Below are 24,023 nucleotides of genomic sequence, written 5' to 3'. Positions count from 1 at the left end.
TAGTGTATGACTCCACTTATGTGAGGAACCTAAAATAGGCAAATTCATAGACAGAAAATATAGTAGAGGTTGTCAGGGGCTGGAATGAAGCAGGAACGAGGAGTTATCGTGTAATGGGTACACTGTTTGCTTGGGATGATGGAACAGTTCTGGGAATGGATAGTGGTGAAGCTACACTTAGTGAGTGTACTTACTATCACTGAAATGTACACTTCGAAAATGGCTAAAATGAGATTTTAAAAACTGTTCTACAATTTGAAAGATGCTGCTGAATCAGCTCTTACAACTAGTATTACAGGTTTCCCCGCTAACCAAAAATAGAGGTAAGATGGCATAAAGTGAAGGAATTACCTTTAATTTATATGGGAAACTTTTTGAGCATTCCCAGGCCCAAAAGATAACCTCAGGCTTAGGTCACGTTTTGCTAGAGGATGTACAAAATAAATCAAGATGAAACACAGATGCTCACAGTTCAAAGCATTGGCAGTTCGCTGTGGAGCGTAGTTCCCCGGGAAGGAGCTTCGCAGTACCACTCAGCAGCTCAGGGTGCATGCAGCCTCTTTAATGGCTTGTAAAACAAATGCTCAACACTATTTTCACCTTTTGCCTTTTTTCACCAAAGCAAAAATCTTCAGATTTCCTTAGGTTAGCAAAAACAGGCACTAATGTAGGTCTTTCACAACAGTGAAGCAGCATAAATGCAAACTTTTGCAAACTGGGGGATACCTATTTAGGCTTTGGCTAACAAGGTAATGTGGTAGACCTACACTTGAGACATTTAATTCATTCAAACATTTATTGAACATCTATGTGCCACACACTGATCTAAGAACTTGGAACTAAAGTGAGGATTTCTGCTTTCGTGGGCTTCTATATTCTAATGAACAAACATACCATGTATTGTGTTAGGGAACATATGTTAATAAATGCTTGGGAAAATAAAGCAGAGTAAAAGAGTTATCGTTTCTGTTCTTTAATAGAAAGGTGAAAATAAACCTCATTAAGATGACACTGTTTTGCAGATATCCAAAGCATTCCAGGCAGGGGAAATGGCCCCTGAAAAAAGGCTGAGAGGCAGAAGCATGTCTGGCCTATCTGAAAAAAATGAGGCCAAAGTGGCTGGGATGCAATGAGCAGGGAGTACAGAGTAGTATTGGGAGATCTGGTCAGAGAGGTAACAGGGGTCAAATCGTGGAGAAACTTTATATAGACTGGAGCTTTCCTGATAAAAACGGAGACACTGTAGATTTTGAAGAGACATGATAAAAAATCGACATTTGTGCTGAGAAAAGATTGTACGGAAGCAAGAACAGAAAGCGGGAGACCTCTTGGAATTACTAAAGTAATACAGGCAAATGACGAAAGCAGTGGAAGTGGTAGTGGTCAGATTCTTGGTATCTTCTGACTATAGACAAAAGATCTCCTGATATACTGGATGTGTATATCCAGAAGACTGATTTCAAAGTTTGCACCTATGCAATGAAAATGATGGTATTGGGTGTTAACTGTTGAGAAAGACTGAGGGCTTAGCAGATGGTGGGGGAGTGGTGAAGAGTTCAGTTTTGGCATGTTGCTGGACATGCCTATTAGATATTGAAGGTGTCTAGTAGACAGTTTGGGGAAAAGGTCTGAAGTTTGAATTGGAAATCTAAATTTAGAAATTGACAGCATACTAATACCCAAAGCCAGGAGACATCAGGGAGGCTAAACATCCTCGGAGTACCCCCAATTAAACGTCTAGGGAAGAAAAACAGCAAGAGACCAGGAAGGATGTAGGGAGTAATAAAATTTAAATAAAGTCTCCATTTATGACTCCCAGCTTTATCTGCTTATTTATGCTAACAGATCAACTTCTGATAAAAGGGCATGTTCTCAGTATTTGTGTAAGCAGGGGTAACAACTGGTAGAAGGTAACTCTAGGTAGGATCACTACCAGGTATCCTCAACGGAGATGAGAAGTTGCTCCTTCCATCTCCATCCTCCCTTTAGTGTCCATTCACATACTCAGATCATTTAGAAAGCCCAGGACAGCATATAACAGACTGCTATGGAAGCTTATAGGTAGGCAGTCTCCCAGTGGGCACAGATACACATAGCATTTTCACAAGTAATGTGAAATATGAAAGAGCTTAAAGTTTACAAATCCTGGAATAATTTGAGTTGCATAAAAATAACTGCAACAGACAAGTGTTTACAATGGATATACTATTAACTGAAAACCAGCCATCACTAAATTCAGTAACAATTAGCTCTAGCCTTCACATTCTGCAAATCACCTTCTAGAAAATTGAGCACATTCTTAGATTAGATGAGTAGGAAAATTCTTTAGTTTGTATTTTCATTTAAGGTGATTCCCCACCCAACCCATCCCCTACCTGTGGAAATCCAACGAGGCAATAATGTAAAATGACTTAGTCAGTGTGGGGGATAAAAAAAACTAAAGTGATACACAATGGTACCAAAGTTTCTATACTGCACTGGGGTGTTCAGCCCAATTTCTTAGTCGATGCCCAAATTATACACATAACATAAATATTTAACATATATAAATATATATTTAAAGTAGGCTCCATGCTCTATGCCCAGTGTGGAGCCCAACACAGGGCTTAAACTCACAACCCTGAGATTAAGACCTGAGCTGAGATCAAGAAAGTCAGACACTTAACTGACTGAGCCACCCAGGAGCCCCTAAAGAAGTATGTTCCTAAATGTTTACAGTTCAGTTATCAATAAAGCTTTTTAAATTAGCACTAATGGCAGAACGGGGGCATAGTTTGATAGCATTCAGCAAATAACTGAAAAGTCATAAACACATCCTAACTTCGACTCACCATTCTGCTAGCAGTCAGGTAACTCTTCAGAGCCTACTGGCTCACTTGAAAAAGAATACTATCTATCTTTTACAGTGATTTAATAAACTAAGAGAATAGGTACTAGAGCCATTTCTAAAAATGCTGATGGCACCTTTCCCCCTATCAAACCAACCAACCAACTAACCATCAAGAGGGTAACTCTATTCTGCAGGTGGGTTGACAACCATTAAACAGAAAAGTGATAAAAACTATTATTAATGCCTTTCCCATCCCAGAGCTTGACCCAACTACCTACCTTATGGGTGACTGAATGTGTTATTAAGTGGACTGCCACCACAAAAATGGAGGCTGCTCTCAGCTAGACTAAGTCCCAACAAACCTATCAACATCAGTTTATTCTCCCAAACTTAAACCACAAACCCTTGCATAATGTCCTCAACTGTTTTGAAGTCACTAGACAGGTCTTAAAATCTATACCACCTACTTACACGGCCCCCAAACTTCTGTGTGTGTGTTTTAATGTTTATTTTTGAGAGAGACAGAGCACAAGCATGGGAAGGGCAGAGAGAGAGACCAGAATCCCAAGCACATAGCCTGACATGAGGCCCAAACCCACAAACCGTGAGATCATGACCTGAGCCAAAGTAGGACACTTAACCGACTGAGCCATCCAGGTGCCCCTATTTTTATCTGTTATATCCCCTCCTGAGGAAGGAATGTTTCTCTTCTAATCCAAAGCTACTTCCTCTGGGCGCCTGGTGGGCCTCGTTGATACAGCACAGGACTCTTGATCACAGGGTCATGACTGCAGCCCCGTGCTGGGTATAGAGCTTAAATTTAACAACAACAAAAATTAGCTACTTCCTCTCCTACTGCTGATCTCAATGAGCATCATTTCCTAAACCAGAAACCTGAAGTTGTATCAGACTCATCCCATCTCGATGGTTTCTTCTCTATTTAACTTACTACAAAGTTATGGCTTTAACCCATGTCTTCAAAACTCCAGAACCATGTAACAAATTACTCTTGCTATTTCTTGGATCTCAAAAGGCACTAAATTCATACTATCTCCACATCTTTTTCCAAAACTTCCTGACTTGGGCAATGACATAGCATTACATAAGCTGTCAAAGTCATTTTTCTCACCTCCTATCTAAACATCCACTAAGTATATCAATTCAGTTTCCTAAGTCTTTCACTAAATCAACTTTTCTCTATTTCTATTATCCTATCTCCCTGTAGTTGAAGATTGCTGTAATGGCTTCACTGGTTTACCTGATCTATTCTTTTACTGATTTAATTTTATAGCCAAAAAGTTTTGAAATGCTAGTGACGGGACACTTCAAACTTCAACGATTCCACGTCATTGGGGGGGGGGGCAATCTTTTCTTTTTTTAAATTTTTTAATGTTTATTTTTGAGAGAGAGACTGAGTGTGAGTGGGGGAGGGGCAGAGAGAGGGAGAGACACAGAACATGAAGCAGGCTCCAGGCTCCTAGCTGTCAGCACAGAGCCTGATGCAGGGCTCAAACCCACAAACAGCGAGATCATGACCTGAACCAATGTTGGATGCTCAACCGACCGGGGGGGGGGGGGGGGGGGGGGGGGGGGAAGAGGGCAATCTTTACTGTGATTTACAAGCCCCATCGTCTTGGCTCTTGCCTTTTTCCTGAAACCTATACACAAGCTAATGATTCTCACTTCCCACTTGCGCCAATCTGCCATTCTTCCAATTCCTACTAATCTGCTCCCTCCTGCCAAAAGCCCTTTTGTGCAAACCTCTTGGACCAGAAGGGATCTCCTTTCCCCCTTCACCAAGTCTTATTCGTTCTTCAGGTCTCGGTGTTAACATTAAGGAAGTAAACCCTACTTTCTAAAGTTTTCGTATAAAGCTAAATATAGATTTTTGAAAGGTAAGCTATATAATGTATATATCCCTTATCTGGCACTGACAACAGCAGTTGATGGGAACTGATATAAAAATCCAACCGCTCTGTTAGTGAAATATAAAAGGGAGACAAGAGGGAAACAAGAAGCACTGGAAACCATTTCTAACAATTTGTTTCATGGTAATGGTTAGGTAATAAAACTAGATTGGGAAAATTCTGTCTACAAATCCTTTAAAAGAAAAGGTCCATCTGGGGAGCCTGGGTGGGTCAATCGGTTGAATGTCTGACTCTTAGTTTTGGTTCAGGTCATGATCTCACAGTCGTGGTTGATCAAACCCCATGTCAGGTTCCACCCTTAGTGTGGAGCCCACTTAAATACTCTCCCCTACCCTCCCCTGCTCGTTCTTTAAAAAAAAAAAAAAAAAAAAAAAAAAAAAAAAAAAAAAGGCCACAAGTCCACCTTTCACTAAATGAAGGCTTGACTGACTGCTATGGAGTCTTATGTGGCACTGGGTTAAAAAATGTTCCTAACAATCTTTCTTTCAGTCAAATACTCTCTGCAAGAGTCCCAACTGAATGAAAGGATGATCAATGCATGCAATCTTCTTCAAAATGTAAACATGTAACAGAGTAATAGGGAAACTAACAAAATCCGAAACACAGTTTTAATGGGGGCATGGAAATGGATCCTGGTAATGGTAACTTATTTTCTCATATGGCTAGGACTGTATAGACTTACTACCTTCAACATACTTTGACGCATGCAGGTTTTCTAACCTGGGGCCTAATACCTGGCATACAAATCCTTACTGAAATCACAATTTGTTACTGTTTAAAAGTACTCTATATTGTCTCCAAGCTAGCTGGTAAAATATTTTTGCTGTGATCTAGAAACATTTTTACTTGACTTGAGTCTAGGAAGGTCAATAATCCCCTAAAACTAGACAAACGTTATCTGAATCTTAGGTTTGAGAATAAAACAGCCTAGAACTGTTTTAGGTTTCTAAATCCTAATTTTAGGTTCCTAATCCTAATCATCTGCTTTAGAGACCATCAAAATGCCAATACAGAAGAAAATAACCAACTAGGAGGCTGGCTTAAAGACAAAATACAGATGAGAGTCCAACTTCTGTCATACTGTGTATTGCCAAAAAATATGAATTATTCAAACCAGACACAATGGTTAAATTATGAATCAAACAAAAGGACAAACTGTAAAGTATTATCAAAACCGTGTTTTATTTTTAATACAAGATAAATACCATGCTTGTTACTAGTGCAGTTTAAGGCCAACAATGGCCATATAGCAAACTGCTGAACAGTCGCCTAAATGCTAAAGAAAGAAAAGACAGAAAATAAACATTAAACACAAAATTGCAATTACAAACATTTTAATAAAATGGAATGAGCTTTTTAATAGAAGCTAATATGGAAGTCTAGTTCTCATGGACACCAAAAAGATGTCTATTTGATCAAATATCACCTTACCTTTTGCACAGAAATCTTATTGTGAAGTCACCAGAGTCAATAGCTAAAATTTTAAGACTTTCTTTGGCCTTCTGGTATTAGACAAATTATTTACAAACCGTGATTTCAGTTAATTCATGGATACTGGGAATATGATACAATTTTTTTGTTAAGGGCTTTCCATTAAAAATTGTAAAACAACTATATAAGGCTGTACAAGGCTGTAAACTACTTTGCTAATATACCATGGGATGAAGAGGAAGAAGAGTAAGAATAGACCTTTTTTTAAGGCTAAAGTCATCAATGTTATAGATGCATTCCTTAGAATACATTATGATTTACCCCAAGGATCCTTTCCCATTAAATACCACCTGAGTACTACAATTTTCAAAGTAAAAAAATAAACATGAATTCACCATTGTATTTTAAAATAATATAACTTACAGAATGCTGAGAAGTGTTATGCAGTAACAGTGTGACAAAGAAAAAAAAAAAAAACCACATCTTCAAAACGAAATGTTTTTACTAAATGCAGGGTCTGTCCAATTATGAAATTAATGCAAACATTTACACCCATGGCAGAGTTTTAGGATGCTCCCACATGAAAAACTTTCTGTAGTATTTACTATCTGCTAATACCATTTCAAGATTTGTGTGACTTCAGTTAAATTCTATCTAATATTTTAAAAGACTCCTATGTTAATATAGCAAGAAGTCTTTAAAACATTAAAATCTGTCTATACCTAACCAAGTGTTTGTATGTCCCATACAAAAACCACAATAGCTGCATACTCAGAGTGAATGCCAACAACCTGAAATTTTAAAGAACATCGGTTAAGACAAACCTAAATCAATCGAAACTGGATACAATTGCCTGAATATTCATAAAAATCCATATTGCTTCTTTCTAATGCCAAGAAAGAAGAGTAAAAGAACTTCCTCCCAGAAGCCTAGACATTTTAACACATTTTCTATTTCAACTTACAATGAAACTCTAATCCAGAATCTTTTGATTTCTCTAATCAAAAATCTCACATTACAAACACAAGGAATGCTATATGTAAGGCCACATCTTAAATTTATAATTTTTGGTTGAATATTTATTAAAAATTAGTCTAAGGCTTCTAAGAGTCAAGTTGCTAAAAAATGAAATAAATACTCCAGTGTTTAAACTGAAGGTTAATGTAAAAAAAACAACACACACACAGAGTAAGAACAGAAAAATAGAATGCTTTGCTACAAAAATCCCACTTAATATACTTTAGCACAAAAAATGTCTAATATGTACAATGGATAAGCGTGCATTTGAGTACATACAACTGCAGGAAACATTTACAGACAGCTATGGGATGCAAATGAACTTAATGAATAAAATTTAAAAGGCAGTTATCTGTAAAACAGTAAGACTCTCAATACTGTATTCTCAGTAAAGAATCAAAACATAAACTTCCTCTTAAAATAACAGGCTGAAGCTTAAAACACAAAATTGGAGTCACCTTATAAAATACAGAAAAATGCAATGACCATTCAGGTATGAAAACCAAAATGTTGAGAGCACTCCAACAGAAAGTTTCGTAGTAAGTAGCATTTCATTGTATAAAACAGTATGTATTTAGGTTATTGGCACATTTAAATACATGAGGGAAAGAGACGTCTTTACCCTTCCAACAATTTCCCCCTTCCACTATAAAATGTTATACAACATTCATTAAAATCCTGTGTTTGTTTTAAGAACTGACAAACTAGTAAAAAACAAAGCAATATTCTCCACAGGAGAATTAAATGAAAATAATACCTTAAGCTACAATCCATAAGTTATCTGTGAACTTCAAATTGTAGTTAACTGCTTAAGAATATTCTACGGAAAGGGGCCATTAAATGGGCTAAACTATGATCAACAGCCACTGCAACTTACTCCAAATCTTGGTTATGAAAACTGACAAAATAAACACTTCCAAATTTACAATGGAATATCCTTTCCAAAATGTATGTCCTTTAACTAAAAGCAGCACATTCGATTGAGTGTTGCTTCAGAAGCAATACCACGGAGGTGCTGCATCAGTCATTCGTAACTTTACTGGCTGAAAGGAATGTCACTGCATAGCACTAATAAATGCCTATGGTTCAAAGTTAAACTCAAGTTTGTTTTCATGTTCACTACAATTATTATTAAGAAATGAAAAGGTCTCTGAAACTCTCTTTCTCTCTGTCTTTTTTTTTGGTGATGTATGTAATGATTTATCTCTTTGGATTGTTTTTACATGTTAAAAAAAAAAAAAAGAAAGAAAGAGTTTTTGAATAACATTAGCCCAGACAACAGAAGGGATATGAAGAATAAAACAAGGCTTGCAATTTTCACCTTTACTGCTATACATTCATGTGTTACCAGGTAGAAAAACACTAAAAATTAATGGGCCAAACCAAAGTTGTTTCCTTCTGACATCATTTAAAAACAATGGGACTAGCAGCAAACAATTCTAGTACACTCACATTGTCTGCAACAAAAGTCACGTAATGAGATCAGCCACGTAGGGAGAAGAGTGAAACAGAATGAGCAATTAAAGGGTTCCACTGATAAAAAATGAAAAGGTAAATGAAGGATTTAATTAGTACAAAATTTCCAGTTTCATCTCAAGTTCAAGCGGTTAGATTTTTATAATTCCATTTAAAAACTCAGAGAATATCTTATTCTCATGGACATTTACTTACCTTTTAAGCTTACTATTAACTAATTTCCCTTGTAATATACTTATGTCCACACTTCTTCACATTAGGGCATTGTAATTAAAATATAATAAAGCTAAGGAATGACAAAACAACACCTATGCACAAAACAAGAAAACTGATTTTGATACAACTCTCAAATAATGTTAAAAAGGCAACTGCATTTTCAACAAGATAGAACACTTGAAGAATCTGAGAGCAAACAGTTCTGATGAATGCCAGTGATCTCATGCACAAATACTCCAATCACAAAATGTTTTAAAATAAAACTAGCAATAATACGGGGAATTTTGTGAGAACTAGTGTGATAGCGGACAAAATGAACGTGAAGAACTGCAGTGCAGATCTCTGGAGGGCTTCTACAAGTTGCACATGACATCATATCTAGGGTACCTAAATACTTTAAGCACTGTCCTGAAATTTGGCTATCTTTTTAAATACCCAATGTGTATTACCAGATCTCTCAGATAATCAGATCTTAAAAACATTAAAAACAAATTAACTTGCTTAGGAATCCAACTCAAATTTCTAAAGTAATGATTCGGAATGACCTTCCTATACAAGTGTCTCATCAAGTTGACACTCTGCCTATGCTAATTTTGCAATTAAGAACACATGCTAGCCAAGTGCTTTTAATGTGGGCCTATATGCAAGGCAGATTTGAAAAAAATCTTTGATTAAGTAACTCTAGCATGAATCAAAAGGCTGCATGAACACACACAAGACTCCTTAAACTGTGGTGACAGGGTACACCTATAATCACCCATTACACATACAGGAGAATACAACTCGAGATCAGTAAGCATCACGTCCTTCCAAAATCTATAGTAACCAGAAAATAAAACTAAATGCTCTCCTTACTCACATTTGTCTGCTGCACGGCTGTATTTACATTGCTCATGGCTTCAAAAATAAACCATAAGCACTATTAATATAAAACAGCAAATAACTGCCGCATCAAATCAGAATTGTCAAAATATTTCTCCAATGCTAGCAGTTTACAATTAAGCGTTTCAGTACATCTGTGTCGTAATTAAGCTGCATTACTGTAGCAAATCATGTATGGGTTTTTACTAAAATGTTAAAACCACAAAAATTTTTTTGACCCCTAACACATCGACTGGATTGCTATGTCTGTGAAACTTTACAAGTTTACATACCATTCAGCAAAATCACAAGCTAACTAGGTAAAAACAGCTAGAAAAGCAGAATATAGAAATATTAAATATCCATGTAATTCACCTATTCTAATATCAAAATCAAGGGCAAGAGACACTTAATTAGTATGTTTAATTCACTGAACGCAAGATTAGATTGGTGCATATCCAAAACCGCTATTGCAATGCTTTTTTAAAGGACAGTATAAATGTCATAGTAACATTATCTTTAGATATTGCTGAACACAAGACTTTCCCTGAGGTGTAAACATCAAATAACTTGAACAGCTTTACACATCAGCCCCATTGAACAGTTTATTACAACACTACATCTATTGTAATCAAAGTGGTGCTGTTTACAGACATTATCATATGAACATTTTTAACAAGAACAAACTACTATAAAAACAAGCATTTACTTGACGTTTTTTCCAATTGCTTGCACATTAGAATGGCCAAATGTATATAACCAGTAATAAAGTTGCAAAAGCTATAACTTTTTTTTAAATCACACAGGTTTCCTTCAAATAAAACAGTTAAGCAACATAAAAAATAAAAGTAGAGCTACTGGTTACCATTTATGCAGATTTGCTTTATTCAGATCTATTCCTGTTCATTTTATCCATGAATCCTTACAGGTTCAGTTCAATCACAAGAAGCAAACTGCTGGACAAGCGTCATTTTTCCCCCATGAAGACTGTTTTGTCTTGGAAGGTGTTCCTCTTCCTTCAGCTGTAATGTGTCAAAATTTGTGATGTAGATTTTGCTATTCCCCATAATACACAGAAAAACGCTGGCTTAACTATACATACACAAGTCGTGCATCTACTTCACTGTTACGTATTCTAACACAATAAAAGTTAACTGAAACAGTAGCTGCCTTCATGGTGGAGAAATGCTCCCAATTTATGTGATGATTAAAACGGACACATTCTCATTTCATTCTTCTTAGTTATTACTGCCTTATTAATTTAATGACTGAAACAGAAAGGAAAATATAGCAGCTGCTGTTTCTGTGATGATGGAAACATTTATAAGTCATTTTCTAAAGTATGCATACTACAAAAATAAATGGAAATGCTCGAATGATTTTAATGTAAATATTTTTCATTCACCCACATATCAATTCTATATAACTCATTAACAATTAAATGTGAACTGAATATAAAATGCAATAAATTATTTTACAAATTAGTTGTATTTATTTGACAGCATACAGGAACTTCTGCAAATTATAAATCAAACTGTTCCATGTTACAAAATTTATAGATAAAATTTATAAATATATAGCTCAATATGCACATTTAAATAAATATGACATCCACGTACAAATCTTCAGACGTGATACAAATTTAAAACATTAACTTTACTTTCACTCTAAAGTTACCTAACGTATTTAGATAAGCTAACCCAAAACACACTAAATAAGAATCTACAATGATAAATTTCATTGAAAACTCACATAAAGAAAAAAAACAATAAATTTGATAAACTGAAATTTCAAGAATACATAAATAGCAAACTTCAGGTAGAGGTTCACAAAAGCAGCATTCAATTAACTTGCATGTAAGTGATCACTGAAACACGAGGTATTTAAAATATAAATTCCAAGAGAGCATTTCAGCAAGATGATGTAGTAAAAGGTAAAAGGGCACAATATTTAGTGATATTCTTGCCATAAAAGTAATTGGAAAATACTTTCTGCTCTATAATTAAGAGTAATTAATACTGTCACAACTATAAATGTTTTATTTTATGTCCTTTCCTCCCCAACTAGGCTGTAACCATCTTAAGAGCATCAATATACATATGCATTCACATTGCCTAGGAGTGAAAACCTAAATTTTACAACTGCAAAAGAAAAAAACAACCACTAGATGTTATAATTCTGGACTTTTTCTTTTAAATAATTTCTATTTGCCCATATTTTTCAACGAGATACTTAAACCATTGCTAATGTTACCTTTTATTATACCTTTATGTTGATGAAACTTTAGGTAGAATTATTTCATGAAAAAAAAAATCTAGAAAGGCAGCTTTTATAGGTTTTATTTTTATTCCTTGCAATGCATAAAAAAAACCCTGGTATTAAAGCATTAAAGAAAAGATAAGAAATATGTTCTAACCTGAAAAGATGCACTACTCTGAAATTCATAAATCTTACTACCAAAGTATGTTATCTCCCTAACCTTTTTGTTGTGATATGAGAGATATAGGAGAGAGATCTGGTCATTAAGAGGGGAAAATTATTTAAAGTCACAGTGAGCAAAACAAAAATACCCAATCCTTCCAAAAAACATATGGCATACACTGCAACTTTATCTTATTAATCACTCCAAAGGAGAATTTTACTACATTTTATGTAGAGAACCCTGTTCGTGAAATCGTAACACACATCTTTATGCAGGACAAATGCACTCATCTTTTGCTTGATTATACTTCATAGGTAGACCTTTACTATTAATAAGTCTCTCATTTTCACCATACAGACATAAAATCTGGGGGATAGTCTGACAGTTTTTATTTCTATTTCTAAACACTTTACATTTATCCATTTGGAAATACAAATTTTACAAACTCAAACGGAAGCAAATTTGAAGGCAATACAACCCATTTCCAATAATCCAATCCCATATTATACTCTCAAATTTCTAGGACATCTACATGAACAAAGATATCAAAAAAGAGTGACAAATACATTCAATGCTCATGTTTTCAGAATACCATTTAGTCAGATATGTTAATATCAAAGCCACACAATTACTAGTTTTAGCTATCAGTTATAAAAGGAAGATCTATGTAAACAGTTGATAAGAAATTAAGAAGACAAATGGAATCTACAGCTCTTTAATGAAGTATATAAAGTTAAGCGCTAAGTAAAATCTCAATTCAGAGAAGCACCTGTATAACGAGATAATGTAAGATAAAGCCAATACTAACAACTCAAATTATGAGCATTTCTGTTAGAAACTTATCTAAGAAAATTTGTTAGCATCAATATTCCTAAACTTGTGGCAAATTCACCTTTCTAGTAAGATTAAAATACATACTTGACACAGATCTTTCATAGATTTTCACATTAATATTGAATTAAAAGAATTAACTGAATAGAATTCTACTACAATTTTAGAGATGTGATTCTATTAACTCAGTGAAATAAAATTCACTTTTCTCTTCTGAAAACTTCTCCTTAATGCGAGGAATAGGGAAGGAGTGGGCAAAAGAAATATGAAGTATCTGAATATAAAATTCTTCTTGTGCTGACTAAAACATATTATATAAAATTCTGCTTATTGGAGATATTTACAAAAACTCCCTTACTACCACAACATTTGGTATTTCCTTCTTTCTACCTGTGGACATAGTACTTACCTCATTTTAACTAAAGTCTTTCATTACACTATATATAAAACATACAGGATTGTTGCTCTAGCCAGTTCACTATGGAAATAAACTTCGCCACAAAGAAAACTCATCTTTGCCCCCCAAATCTCACAAACAAATTTTTTCAAATTAAGCTGTTTATGTGATTTAGAATTTCCTCTGAGGATTAAAACAAGCTACCACAGAAGGCAAATTAGTAAATTTAGATACCATATATGGCACACGTCCCCCTTTTTGGTTATTAGGTTTTCTTTAAACAATGCTAACTAAATAGTCATTCAAAACATTACTTATTCAAAATGATCTGGTTTACAAACTACAACAATGGTAGTATATTTCACATTGAGATGAAGGTGAGAGCAAGGTGACTCACATTGGCATTGAATTTTCTTTTAACAGGGAACATTAATCATTTGTAAACAAAACCTATTCTTAAACCACAATGAGCAAAAACCACACTACACATCCATTCAAGGGATTACTTCCTACCCTCTGTCACTTCAATTAAGATAGCCATGTAGTAAGATACTGCAAATACTAAAAGCAAGGAAACTCAGAGCAAAAGAAGAGAGAACTAGCATATCCAGATGAAGCAGAGCAGTTAGGATATATGGGAAAACACAAACACAAGGCTGGACAATATGAGGCAGATCTCAGATGACTTAAGAGTTGCAGAAATAATTTTTAAATATCATTTCCACCAGTATCATTCATTAGATAATTAAAGATAACTTAATTTTCACATTAGCCTCTAAGTAACACTACATCTTAAAGACATGAAACATCTTAGCATGTAAGAAAAAACTTTTTATCTTTTGGCTCCCCCCCCCCCCAATTAATGAGACACTATCAATTAAAGACTGCGAAGCACCCTAAATCTTGTGCAATAACAACACAAACTTAAAACATAATATATATGGGAAAAAAAGCAATCTTACCAAAAATGTGGTTATTTAATTCATATCTCATACAAGATGCTTAAAATTTTTATCAAAGAAATGGATATTGATTTGAAAATATGTAAAACCTCATGGGAGGAAATGCATGAATAAAGAGTATTTTAAAAAATAATCTGGATTCATCACTCTTTGTACACAAAGAAAAACTGAATCAACAGAAATTTGCTGTGTGGCATTTTTCCAAACAAGTAATAAGAGGAATGCAGTCTAAAAGAAAATAACTCAACCATGAAAGTAAAATTATTTCTATAAGAAGTGTACAATCTTAAAACACTGAACTACTTGTGTTTTGCTCAGAGTGGTCTGAGAATAGAGGCAGCAATTACAGAATATGAAATACAGTGTATTTACATACTGAAAATTTACAATACTGATATTCCCATTAAAATATCACCTACTTGAACTTAGATACTGAATGCTTTCAGAAAAATTAATACATATTTTAAATGAGAGAATGCAATTAACATTACCAACAATTCAAACACAAAAAAAAATTAAGATGGGACAGACAATAACAGCTTACCAACATCATTAAGTTTCCAGTTAAATTAAGAACTTGCCCTTTTATAGCCATTCATCAATTTAATAATAAATTACATTACTGTTTTATTTATATACACGCTTGCTTACTGACATTCACGTTAGCTTCCAAGTTACTTGTATTCCATTTAGTCCGTTTAAGATTTACATGAAAGCTCAAAAGGACTCATATTTTAAAACTTCTAAAAAGGTCAACAGACCCTATTATGGTAATAATTAAATGTGCAGGTTTGTTTGTTTAAAAGTTTTTCACTTGAATATATTTAATCCTAGACCCCACCCCTCTGATTCACAACTATATCCGCAATAAATACTGTTTGGTATTGCAAAGGTACAGTAATCCAGGATAACAGAATTTTTTGCTCTAGAAATGCTTATGTAAATTTTTGCTTGGATGAAGGCACATAACAATATTACAACTCAATTCTGATTAATGTACAAACAAAACATGGGAATTCTGGTATGGTACACATCAGTGATTAAGAAAAATGTCAACAATAGTTTGCAAGTTAGGAATTCATAGTTAATGTCTGAATGTAATGAAACTCAAGCCATGGTATAGTTAGGTGTGCCCATTACTGGAATGTAATGTTAGTTAATTCAAAGTATTTAAAATTAACAATGGACTTTTCAAGGAGTTTACTTGGCTGACTATGCTAGTTTAACTAAAACCAGGAAGAAACTAATTAACTTTGAGTCTAATCCGGTTCAGAAGTCCTTGATGGGCACATCCAATCTTGGAGAAGACTAAAGATGTATGCAGGCTTTGCTTATCATGCCTTCAGGAATTAGAAGCTTGTTGAGAACTAACAAAGTCTAAGTAAAAGCGTAACTTCTTTGTAGAAACTGTATCTTACTATAAGTGAAATGGTTGATACAATTAAGCATTTCAAGTAATAAATTGGCTATAATTCACCTTAAGCAACAGATGGACTGAGAATTTTTTCATAATATGGTATTAAGATCTATTCCGGCCAAGGGGGAAAAAAACCTACATTTTTAAAATTTAGTGTTTAGATTTACATGACACAACACTTAATCCTTACATCCAAAAGCAGTATTAATTTCAATAAGCCCAGTTTTAAAAGTGAAAGATGCTTTGGCTATTAAAGAAATGTTTCGAGATTTTATTAAGTTCTATAATACCATACATGGAAAACTATTTTAAAATTAATGTTTTGATAAATATTCAAGATGCATACTCAAAATGCTAGAAAAGTATTTAAACTGGTCTTTTCACTTCAAAAAGCCCTTAATCTGTAAATAATGTAATAGCTTACATACCATAAAGACTTACATGCTTATTTTATAAATTGTATTATTTAAAAAGGATCTCATTTGCTAAAATATATCTATTAAAGAAAATGCTATTGTCACAGAATTACATACACTTTTAGTCTTTGATTCTGCCCATAACAATGTAAATACTAACAACTGCATGAGTAAATTTTCAGTGTTTCCCATGACTATGGAAAATAATTGTGTAAAGTGCAGTTACCTATAAGGGGTTTGTTTTCACCTAATTTAATTTGGATATGCCACCAACACATAAAGAAAAAGTTTTTGTTTACAGAATAAACTGTGTCACATGCACAAACCTTATAGTGCCTTGCCCCTACTTTTCACATGAATAAATGCTGTTCACAAATATAAAAATAAAATTACACGTGAAAATGAAGTATAAACAGACAACTTCCCACTTTATGAAAAATGTACACAAGAAATAGTTTTAAAATACAGAAAAAAAGACACAATGATTATGATTTATGAATGAAACATCAAAGAAAATTATTTCAAGGTTATTCTAACCTGGGATGCATGATTTGATACAATTTAAAATTCTTAGATATGGAGTACCCTGAACCCGTTTTAATTAAGTTTCGTATCTTCTTTGCAAATTAAAGGATATGGTTTTTTTTATTTTAAAACAAAAACTATATGCCAGGAAAAATGTCTTTTCTAAGGAATACTTTTTTAAGTACAAAAGCGCTTTCAATGCTAAGAAATCATCCTTCTGTATTATAAACTATTATAGTGTTAGGTTTTCTTCAAAAGTTTTAGGGATAGAGTTAGTTCAAGAAGAGAAACTTTCAATTTAAAAGCCCAAGCACATTTTGTGTGTGTGTGTGTGTGTGTGTGTGTGTGTGTGTGTGTGTGTGTGTGTGGATTAACTCCTTGTATTTTATATTTCAAATTACATGCAAACTATGTAATTATGACAATTCCCATTTTTAGATTTTAGAAGTAGACATGAGTCCTCTTGATTATTTTCTTGCTAAAGCAAGGCCATTTAACAATCTAAAAGTTTGAATTCAGCAATATTCAAGGGTAAAAGGTCAAATTTTTTTTTTTTACCTGTCATTACTTACCTGTCATTTCTCTGAGAGGTTTCCAGAAGATTAAATTCAGAACAAGTAGTTGGACCATTTAAAATGTAGGTATATACTGTATAAACAATAGCCTTGGAGTTATAATTACTGTTAACAACACATATGCTACATATAACAGGAACAAGAAATACCCACCTTCTAACGATGACGATACTCGCGTTCTCGGTCACGTTCTCGGTCCCGGTCTCGGTCCCGGTCCCGGTGTCTCTCTCGTTCTCTGCTTCTCTCTCTATAATAATCATCATGACGATCTCTACTACGGGATTTATGACGCCGACTCTTTTCTCGTGATCTACTATGGTCCCTCTCTCTTGATCGTTCACGTCTTCTAAAAGAAATTACTGGATTAATGCTCTCTGTAAGTGGATAGCAGTATTTACTACCTAAAGCAAAATATTCCTTGTAAATCTAGTTTAGACTTAGGATATCCTGAACTTCCAATAATGACTTACCGACTCACCTGTAAGCATGAATGAGAAATCCCATTTTTGGAGCGCCTGGGTGGGTCAGTTGGTTAAGCAACAGACTCTTGATTTTGGCTTAGGTCATGATCTCACAATAGTGGGATCAAGCCCCATGTCAGCCTCCGTGCTGAGCATGGAGCCTGCTTAAGATTCTCTCTCCCTCTCCCAAAAACAAACCAACAACCCCCCCCCCCACCACCACACAAACAGAAATTTCAATTTTAAAAATATTCACCCCCAAGTTGGGATCCAGACACACCAGGGCAATACATCTTATCATCTATTACATCTAATAGCCTGCATCAGACATGTAGTGTTTACTGAAGGAACACAGAAAGGTAAAGGGAGAAAACAACTTCAAAGGACAACTTGTTTCAAACTAAAGACTGCATAGAAGATAGTTTTTTTAGGCATAAAATTCATGAAACTATTCAATACACAATGAGATAAGTATATAAAATTACCACCCATTAACAGGTTACCTAAACCTATATGTAGTATCAATTTTAGACTTATAACTAACCCAAATATGATTTACCATGAGTGCTACTCCACTAAGAATTTTTTTTAATATTTTAAGTTTTTATTTATTTATTTTGAGAGAGAAAGAAAGTGCAAGTGAGGAGGGGCAGAGAGAGGGAGAGAGAATTCCAAGCAGGCTCCGCACTGTCAGCACAGAGCCTGATGTGGGGCTTGAACTCAAACTGTGCGATCATGACCTGTGCCGAAATCAAGAGTCAAACACTTAACTGACTGAGCCACCAAGGTGCCCCAGAAACTTTCTAATAATATATATGTTTGCTTCAGGGGTGGAGGCGGCTGGAAGGCATGGTGGGAAACAGAATTCAAAACTTAGTACTTATGACCACTAGAAAAGACTGGGAAATAATTCACATTGTTATTAAAAAGAAACGTTTTATGAGCTACCTTCGAAAAAAACCAAACAGAATAAAAATGAGGTAATTTAATCAAAGTATGTTTCCTAAAATACTTTTAGAAATTCTGCTAAGTTCTGAAATTCACAATAAGGAAATCCAACTGCCTGTAAGTTGAACCATCTATTTTGTATTTTTGTAACAGACAGCTAGACTTAGCAAACATTATTAGATGCTAAGCTCCTTGATCAAGAAAGCAATTCTTACTTAGGACTTAAAAAATTAAAAAGAAGACTAGGTAAGATATGGACTTTAGCTATGACACATTTGTTCAGATACAAAGATCCTTACTTACACTGGGTCATGAAGGTAGTAATTAAGAAGTTGGGTATCATGACAAAGACAAGCTCCCTTCCTTTATCTTTTTTTTTTTCCCCCTTCCCTTATCTTAATGAAGACTCTAACACTGGAGTACACTAAAGACAGACCTATGAATATTACATAACGATTAAAGATCTACCTTTCAAATATATGCAAAATTTCAAGGTTAGCTGCACTGCTAAAAAAAGGAATTACCTAATTAGAAAATACGAACAGATCATTCATTAACTTCCTTGTTCAAGAAATATTTATTTAGCACCCATCTTGTACGAAACACTGTTTAGTCATTAGAAATACTGTAGTGAACAGGACAGGTAAGGCCCTTCCCTTTTCCAACATGTGTTCTAGAGAAGAAAAATGTGCAATAAAAAATAGACTACCGTAAGTACTATAAAAGAAATAAAAAGAACAACATGACAGAGTAACCTGGAGAAGATCTCTCCTGGAAGTTAGACTGAGTTGAGGCATGAAGGATAAGAAGTCAGCTTTGTGAAGAGTGAGGAAAAAGGGCTCCCAGCAGAAGGAATATCAAGTATAGAAAGCGTGGGGTGCCTGAGTGGCTCAGTGGGTTAAGTGTCTAACTCTTGATTTTTGGCTCAAGTCATGATCTCACAGTTCGTGGGTTTGAACCCTGAGCCTGGCTCAACACTGGTAGTGCAGGGCCTGCTTGGGATTCTCTCTCCCCCTCGCTGCCCCTCCCCCACTCATGCATGCTCTCTCTCTCTCTCTCTCTCTAAATAAACTTGAAAAAAAACGGTATAGAACAGTGACGTGGTAAAGAGCTACTGTATCAAGGAAAAGAGAAGGGAGACCATTGTGACTACAGAATAGTGAGGAAGGAGTAAAGTACACAATGAGGCTTCGAAGACAGGCAGGAATCACACAGTGCCTGAATGTTTACAGTCTTATTCTAAGAGTAACCAAAACTTCTTGAAGGGTTTTATTTTTTTTAATGTTTATTTATTTTTGAGAGAGAAACAAAACACAAGCTGGGGAAGGGGAGAGAGAAAAGGGAGACAGAATCCAAAGCAGGTTCCAGGCTCCGAGCTGTCAGCAGATAGCCCGAACTGGGGCTCAAACCCATGAACCATGAGATCATGATCTGAGCTAAAGTTGGACACATGACCAACTGAGCCACCCCAACGCCCCTTTTGAAGGGTTTTAAAAGCAAACACCTGACATTTGATTCAATATTCAAAACAAAAGAAAACAATCTAACTCTAGCTGCTATACGAACAGTAATAAGTAAAATCAAAGTCCTATTTTAAAGTTTCAAACACGGTATTTTTTCTATTTGTAACATAATAGTTTTAAATAGACATGACACAGGAAAGTTTTACCTTGATCCAGAACCATAAGACTTGGATTCAATTCCATGAAGGCAATCTTGCAAAGAGCTAATAAGAACTTTGCAGCGATCATCAGCAGATACTTTGGATTGTTTAATTAAAGAAATTGCAGTTACCAATGTCTCAATAGCACTCCCATAATCACCTATGAGGCAAAGGAGAGGGGTTGAAATGAAATAAATTTTGTTTCCAAAATACCCCCAAATCATTTGGGATAAAAGTGATAAAGCATTTTATAAAAGAAGAACACTAAAGTAACTACAGAAGACATCTTCATTTCTTTTTTAAGGGCTTCACCATTTGTAAAAAGCTTTTATGTGAGTAAAATTAGCACAGTTTGTTTATTATTACAGACATGTGAAGCACAGGTTATTAATTTGTAAATATGAGAATCAGTTGCCTTAAGGTCCCCAACACATTACATGTCAGGACTAAAATTTAAATCCATATATAAGAATTTAAAATTATGGGTCTATTCACTGCACTGTGACTTATCACTTCCCTCAATTTCTTTTAAATAAATACAGGTAATGATTTGGAAATACGAACATAAATACTAAATATAAATTACCAGTCTTCAAGATTGCACATAGTTTTAGGTCGTTCCTAGTAACATAAATAAGAAATATTAATATAGGAAGAAATATACAAACCAGCACTGGCATCAGACACAGCTCTTGAAATAGCACTGCTTGAGATTGCCCTATTTCTATTCATGATTTCTTCAAACTCAGCTTCACTCAATGGCGTTCTTGCAGTATCCATTTCCCTTTAAAATAAAAATGAACCTTAAGTTGCACTCAACACATTTTTCAGTTAGTTGTAACAGTATAAAACAATTCATACTAGTTGCTTGGGACAAGTGTCTTAGAGCTAGTAGTTACTTTTCCAGACTGAAGCATGCTATTTACCTTACAAAGAGAGCAAGTCTAAGCAAAATTCTACAACACTACCTTTCAGCTGAAATAAAGTAGCAGCTTGGAAACCTTGTCTTTCTGGAGATCAGGGATAATGTATTTACAGATCTATAATATTTTTCAGTCATACAAAAACATACATAATAAACGGTCTTGAATGTTATAACATAAGGTAGTTACACATTATTAGCTCTTTTATTTATATATACATACATTTAAATGTTGACAGCAAAAACTACAGCCCTACACAATCAAGGAATTTGGTTACATTTCTGTTTGGATCCTCTAGGCACAGGGCCCAACTCACAATAGAAGGATAACAAATGTCTGATTAATTAAAAGAACTTCAGGCGGGGACAAGATCTTAGATCATCTTGTTTGCCACTGAATCCCCAGAAGAGTATCTGGCAAATAAAAGATAGTAAGTGTAAACATTTGTTGGAAAAAAGTGAATTAAATGCCAAAACTTTCTAAAGCTGCTGGACAACTATGAAAACTGTACATGTACATTACATGTCGACTATACTTCAAAAAAAAAAAAAAACAACTGTACGTGTACAGTACAGGAAAAGGTAAGCGTTCTTCCATCTTAGTTACTAGTTACAAGGTAGGACACTGAGTTGAGGGAAGCAGCAGCAGTTCATTCCAATGCAATGAGGAAACAGCTAATCTAACTTTTTACATGCTTTTAAGGTATTATTCTCATTCCCAAAACTTTATAGACATCCTGACCAAATTATAAGTTCAAAATCCATGTATAATTTCAACTAAATGCTGTGACTTGTGCCCATTCTATCCCTCTTAAAAAAAGAAATCTCATGTAAGAGGAGTTTTCTCCAATTTTCAATAAAAAATTAGTCATAAATAACCATCACCCTCCAATTCTTGAAAACCTAGTACTATCAAAATTCTATTATGTTAGGAAAAAGATACGAAACTCAAATTTTATAACCAAACCAAGTCACCTAACCCACACCTGTCCTCTAAAGGTGAACACTTAATATGAAGTCACTAACTGGAATTAAAGTGAACAGAAGAAGTTATACTAGCCCAGTAGTTATTTTCTAAAGAAAACAGAGCCATTTTTGGCAGTCATAAAGATGCAACCTCTATGAACAGATAATGGTTAATGTGCTTTGTTTACAACATCAAATTTATTGCCATGTGCCTGTGCAACTGCATGGAATTAGGCAGATTCTCAAATCCATTCCTTCAGGACATTTTCAGACAAAATAAAGTACAAAGTAGTTTAACAGTGATAGTTTAAAAACATAAAATCAAATGACAAACTCAAAAGTAATTAAAGTGGACAAATTCAAATGGCTCTTAGAGATTATAAATATAGCTCTCTAAATTATGTTTTGAGTATGGATAGTTTTTAAATTACTTTGGAAGGGGGCTAAGAGATCATTTACTTCAATAATGGTTTCAAAAAAAAAAAAAAGAAATAATGGTTTTCACCTAGCTCTTCTCCAAGGATCACCATTAATTACTTTAATTTCCACAACTGTGTTTTACAAGTGTTTGTCTACCCAAATATACTTGTGTATCATTTAATGTTTCCATTTCAATTAAAAGTTAGTAATTTGATAGTCGGGACTCCTGATCAGCAACGAGATAATCAATAGTACCTATCCAACAAATTGATCGAATTCCTAAAACGAAGAAGGAAACTTTAGTGCTCTGAGTAGTATCATCAAAGGTAAATGAGATTCACATTAAAATCTTAAAAGTAGCTTGAGGATCCCATTTGCTCACTTAAATTATCTTTATTATTATCTTTATTAACCTCTTTTAACTTAAATAATGGAAAGGAATCTCCATGAATTAGTGACTTGCTCTAAATCACACATCTATGTAAGTGGTGGAAGGGGATTATTCCCAACGCTGTTTAGTATGTTTTCATCAGATGATACTGCCCCTTCTAAGAAGAACAAACAATATAGAAAATTAAATATCTGGGGAAAAGCCCATAATTAAAAAACAAAAACAAAAACAAACCTCGGCAATGAAACGTAGAGTATTTTTTACCGATCAAATAACACACCAAGTCTACTGTCATAGATACATACTGACTTACCTGCCAGGAGGCCCATAGTCACCCCTATCATATGGTGGAGGTCGGCCATATGGATCTGTTGGTGGTGGACCCCGGCTATCTGATGTAGGCATGCCGCTGTTAGTCGGTGGAGGAAAGAAAGCCGGGTTCACATGTGGAGCTGGTGGTGGGGCACCTGGAGGTGGTCCAGGAAGATGCGGAGGAGGAGCAAGTGTAAGGGGTGGCCCAAGAGGGCCAGGTGGGCGAGGTGGAAAGGGGCCTGGAGGTGGAGGTGGTCCCTGTTGTGGAGGTGGTGGACCAGGTGGGGGGCCGTAGCCCGGAACTGGAGGTGGAGGGCCAGGAGGAAGCGGACCCAATGGAGGCTGCCCAAAAGGTTGTCCAGGAAAAAGAACTGGTGGTGGTGGGCGATCTCCTCGATTAGGAGGCCCAGCTAGAGGAGGAGGCAGAACCTGACCAGGAGGTGGAGGACCTGGTGGACCAGGTGGGCCTGGAGGACCTAAGGGTGGACGTGGTGGAGTCTGTCCAGCTATAGAATAGAGGAGAGAGAAGGAGAGAGAAAAAAACCACTTCAATAAGGTATTTTAACCTTAATGCCAAGATTATACTTTTAAAACACAACTCATAGACCAAGATTCTTTCTCTTTAAATGAAACCCA

General features: G+C 35.1%; 1 protein-coding gene across 4 annotated transcripts in view; it reads right to left on the bottom strand.

Annotated features, from left to right (window-relative positions):
- Nucleotides 1–5,921: 5,921 nt before the first annotated feature.
- CPSF6 (cleavage and polyadenylation specific factor 6) overlaps nt 5,922–24,023 on the bottom strand; it is a 34,233-nt gene continuing 16,131 nt past the window's right edge. For 2 of the 4 annotated variants that reach the window (XM_047865767.1, XM_047865769.1), the window contains 5 exons: nt 23,389–23,893; nt 21,045–21,160; nt 20,383–20,536; nt 17,458–17,650; nt 5,922–10,781 (listed from right to left, as the gene is read on the bottom strand). In XM_047865767.1, the coding sequence (XP_047721723.1) occupies nt 17,461–17,650; nt 20,383–20,536; nt 21,045–21,160; nt 23,389–23,893 (965 nt within the window). In that variant the 3' untranslated portion in view covers nt 5,922–10,781; nt 17,458–17,460. The remainder of the gene's footprint in view (nt 10,782–17,457; nt 17,651–20,382; nt 20,537–21,044; nt 21,161–23,388; nt 23,894–24,023) is intronic. The other 2 variants (XM_047865768.1, XM_047865770.1) reach the window with 1 other exon arrangement.

Source organism: Prionailurus viverrinus, chromosome B4 (genome assembly GCF_022837055.1).
Source record: "Prionailurus viverrinus isolate Anna chromosome B4, UM_Priviv_1.0, whole genome shotgun sequence".
Lineage (NCBI taxonomy): Eukaryota > Metazoa > Chordata > Mammalia > Carnivora > Felidae > Prionailurus > Prionailurus viverrinus.
The sequence above is the reverse complement of the archived record's forward strand: the minus strand, read 5'-3'. Positions and strand labels throughout refer to the sequence as shown.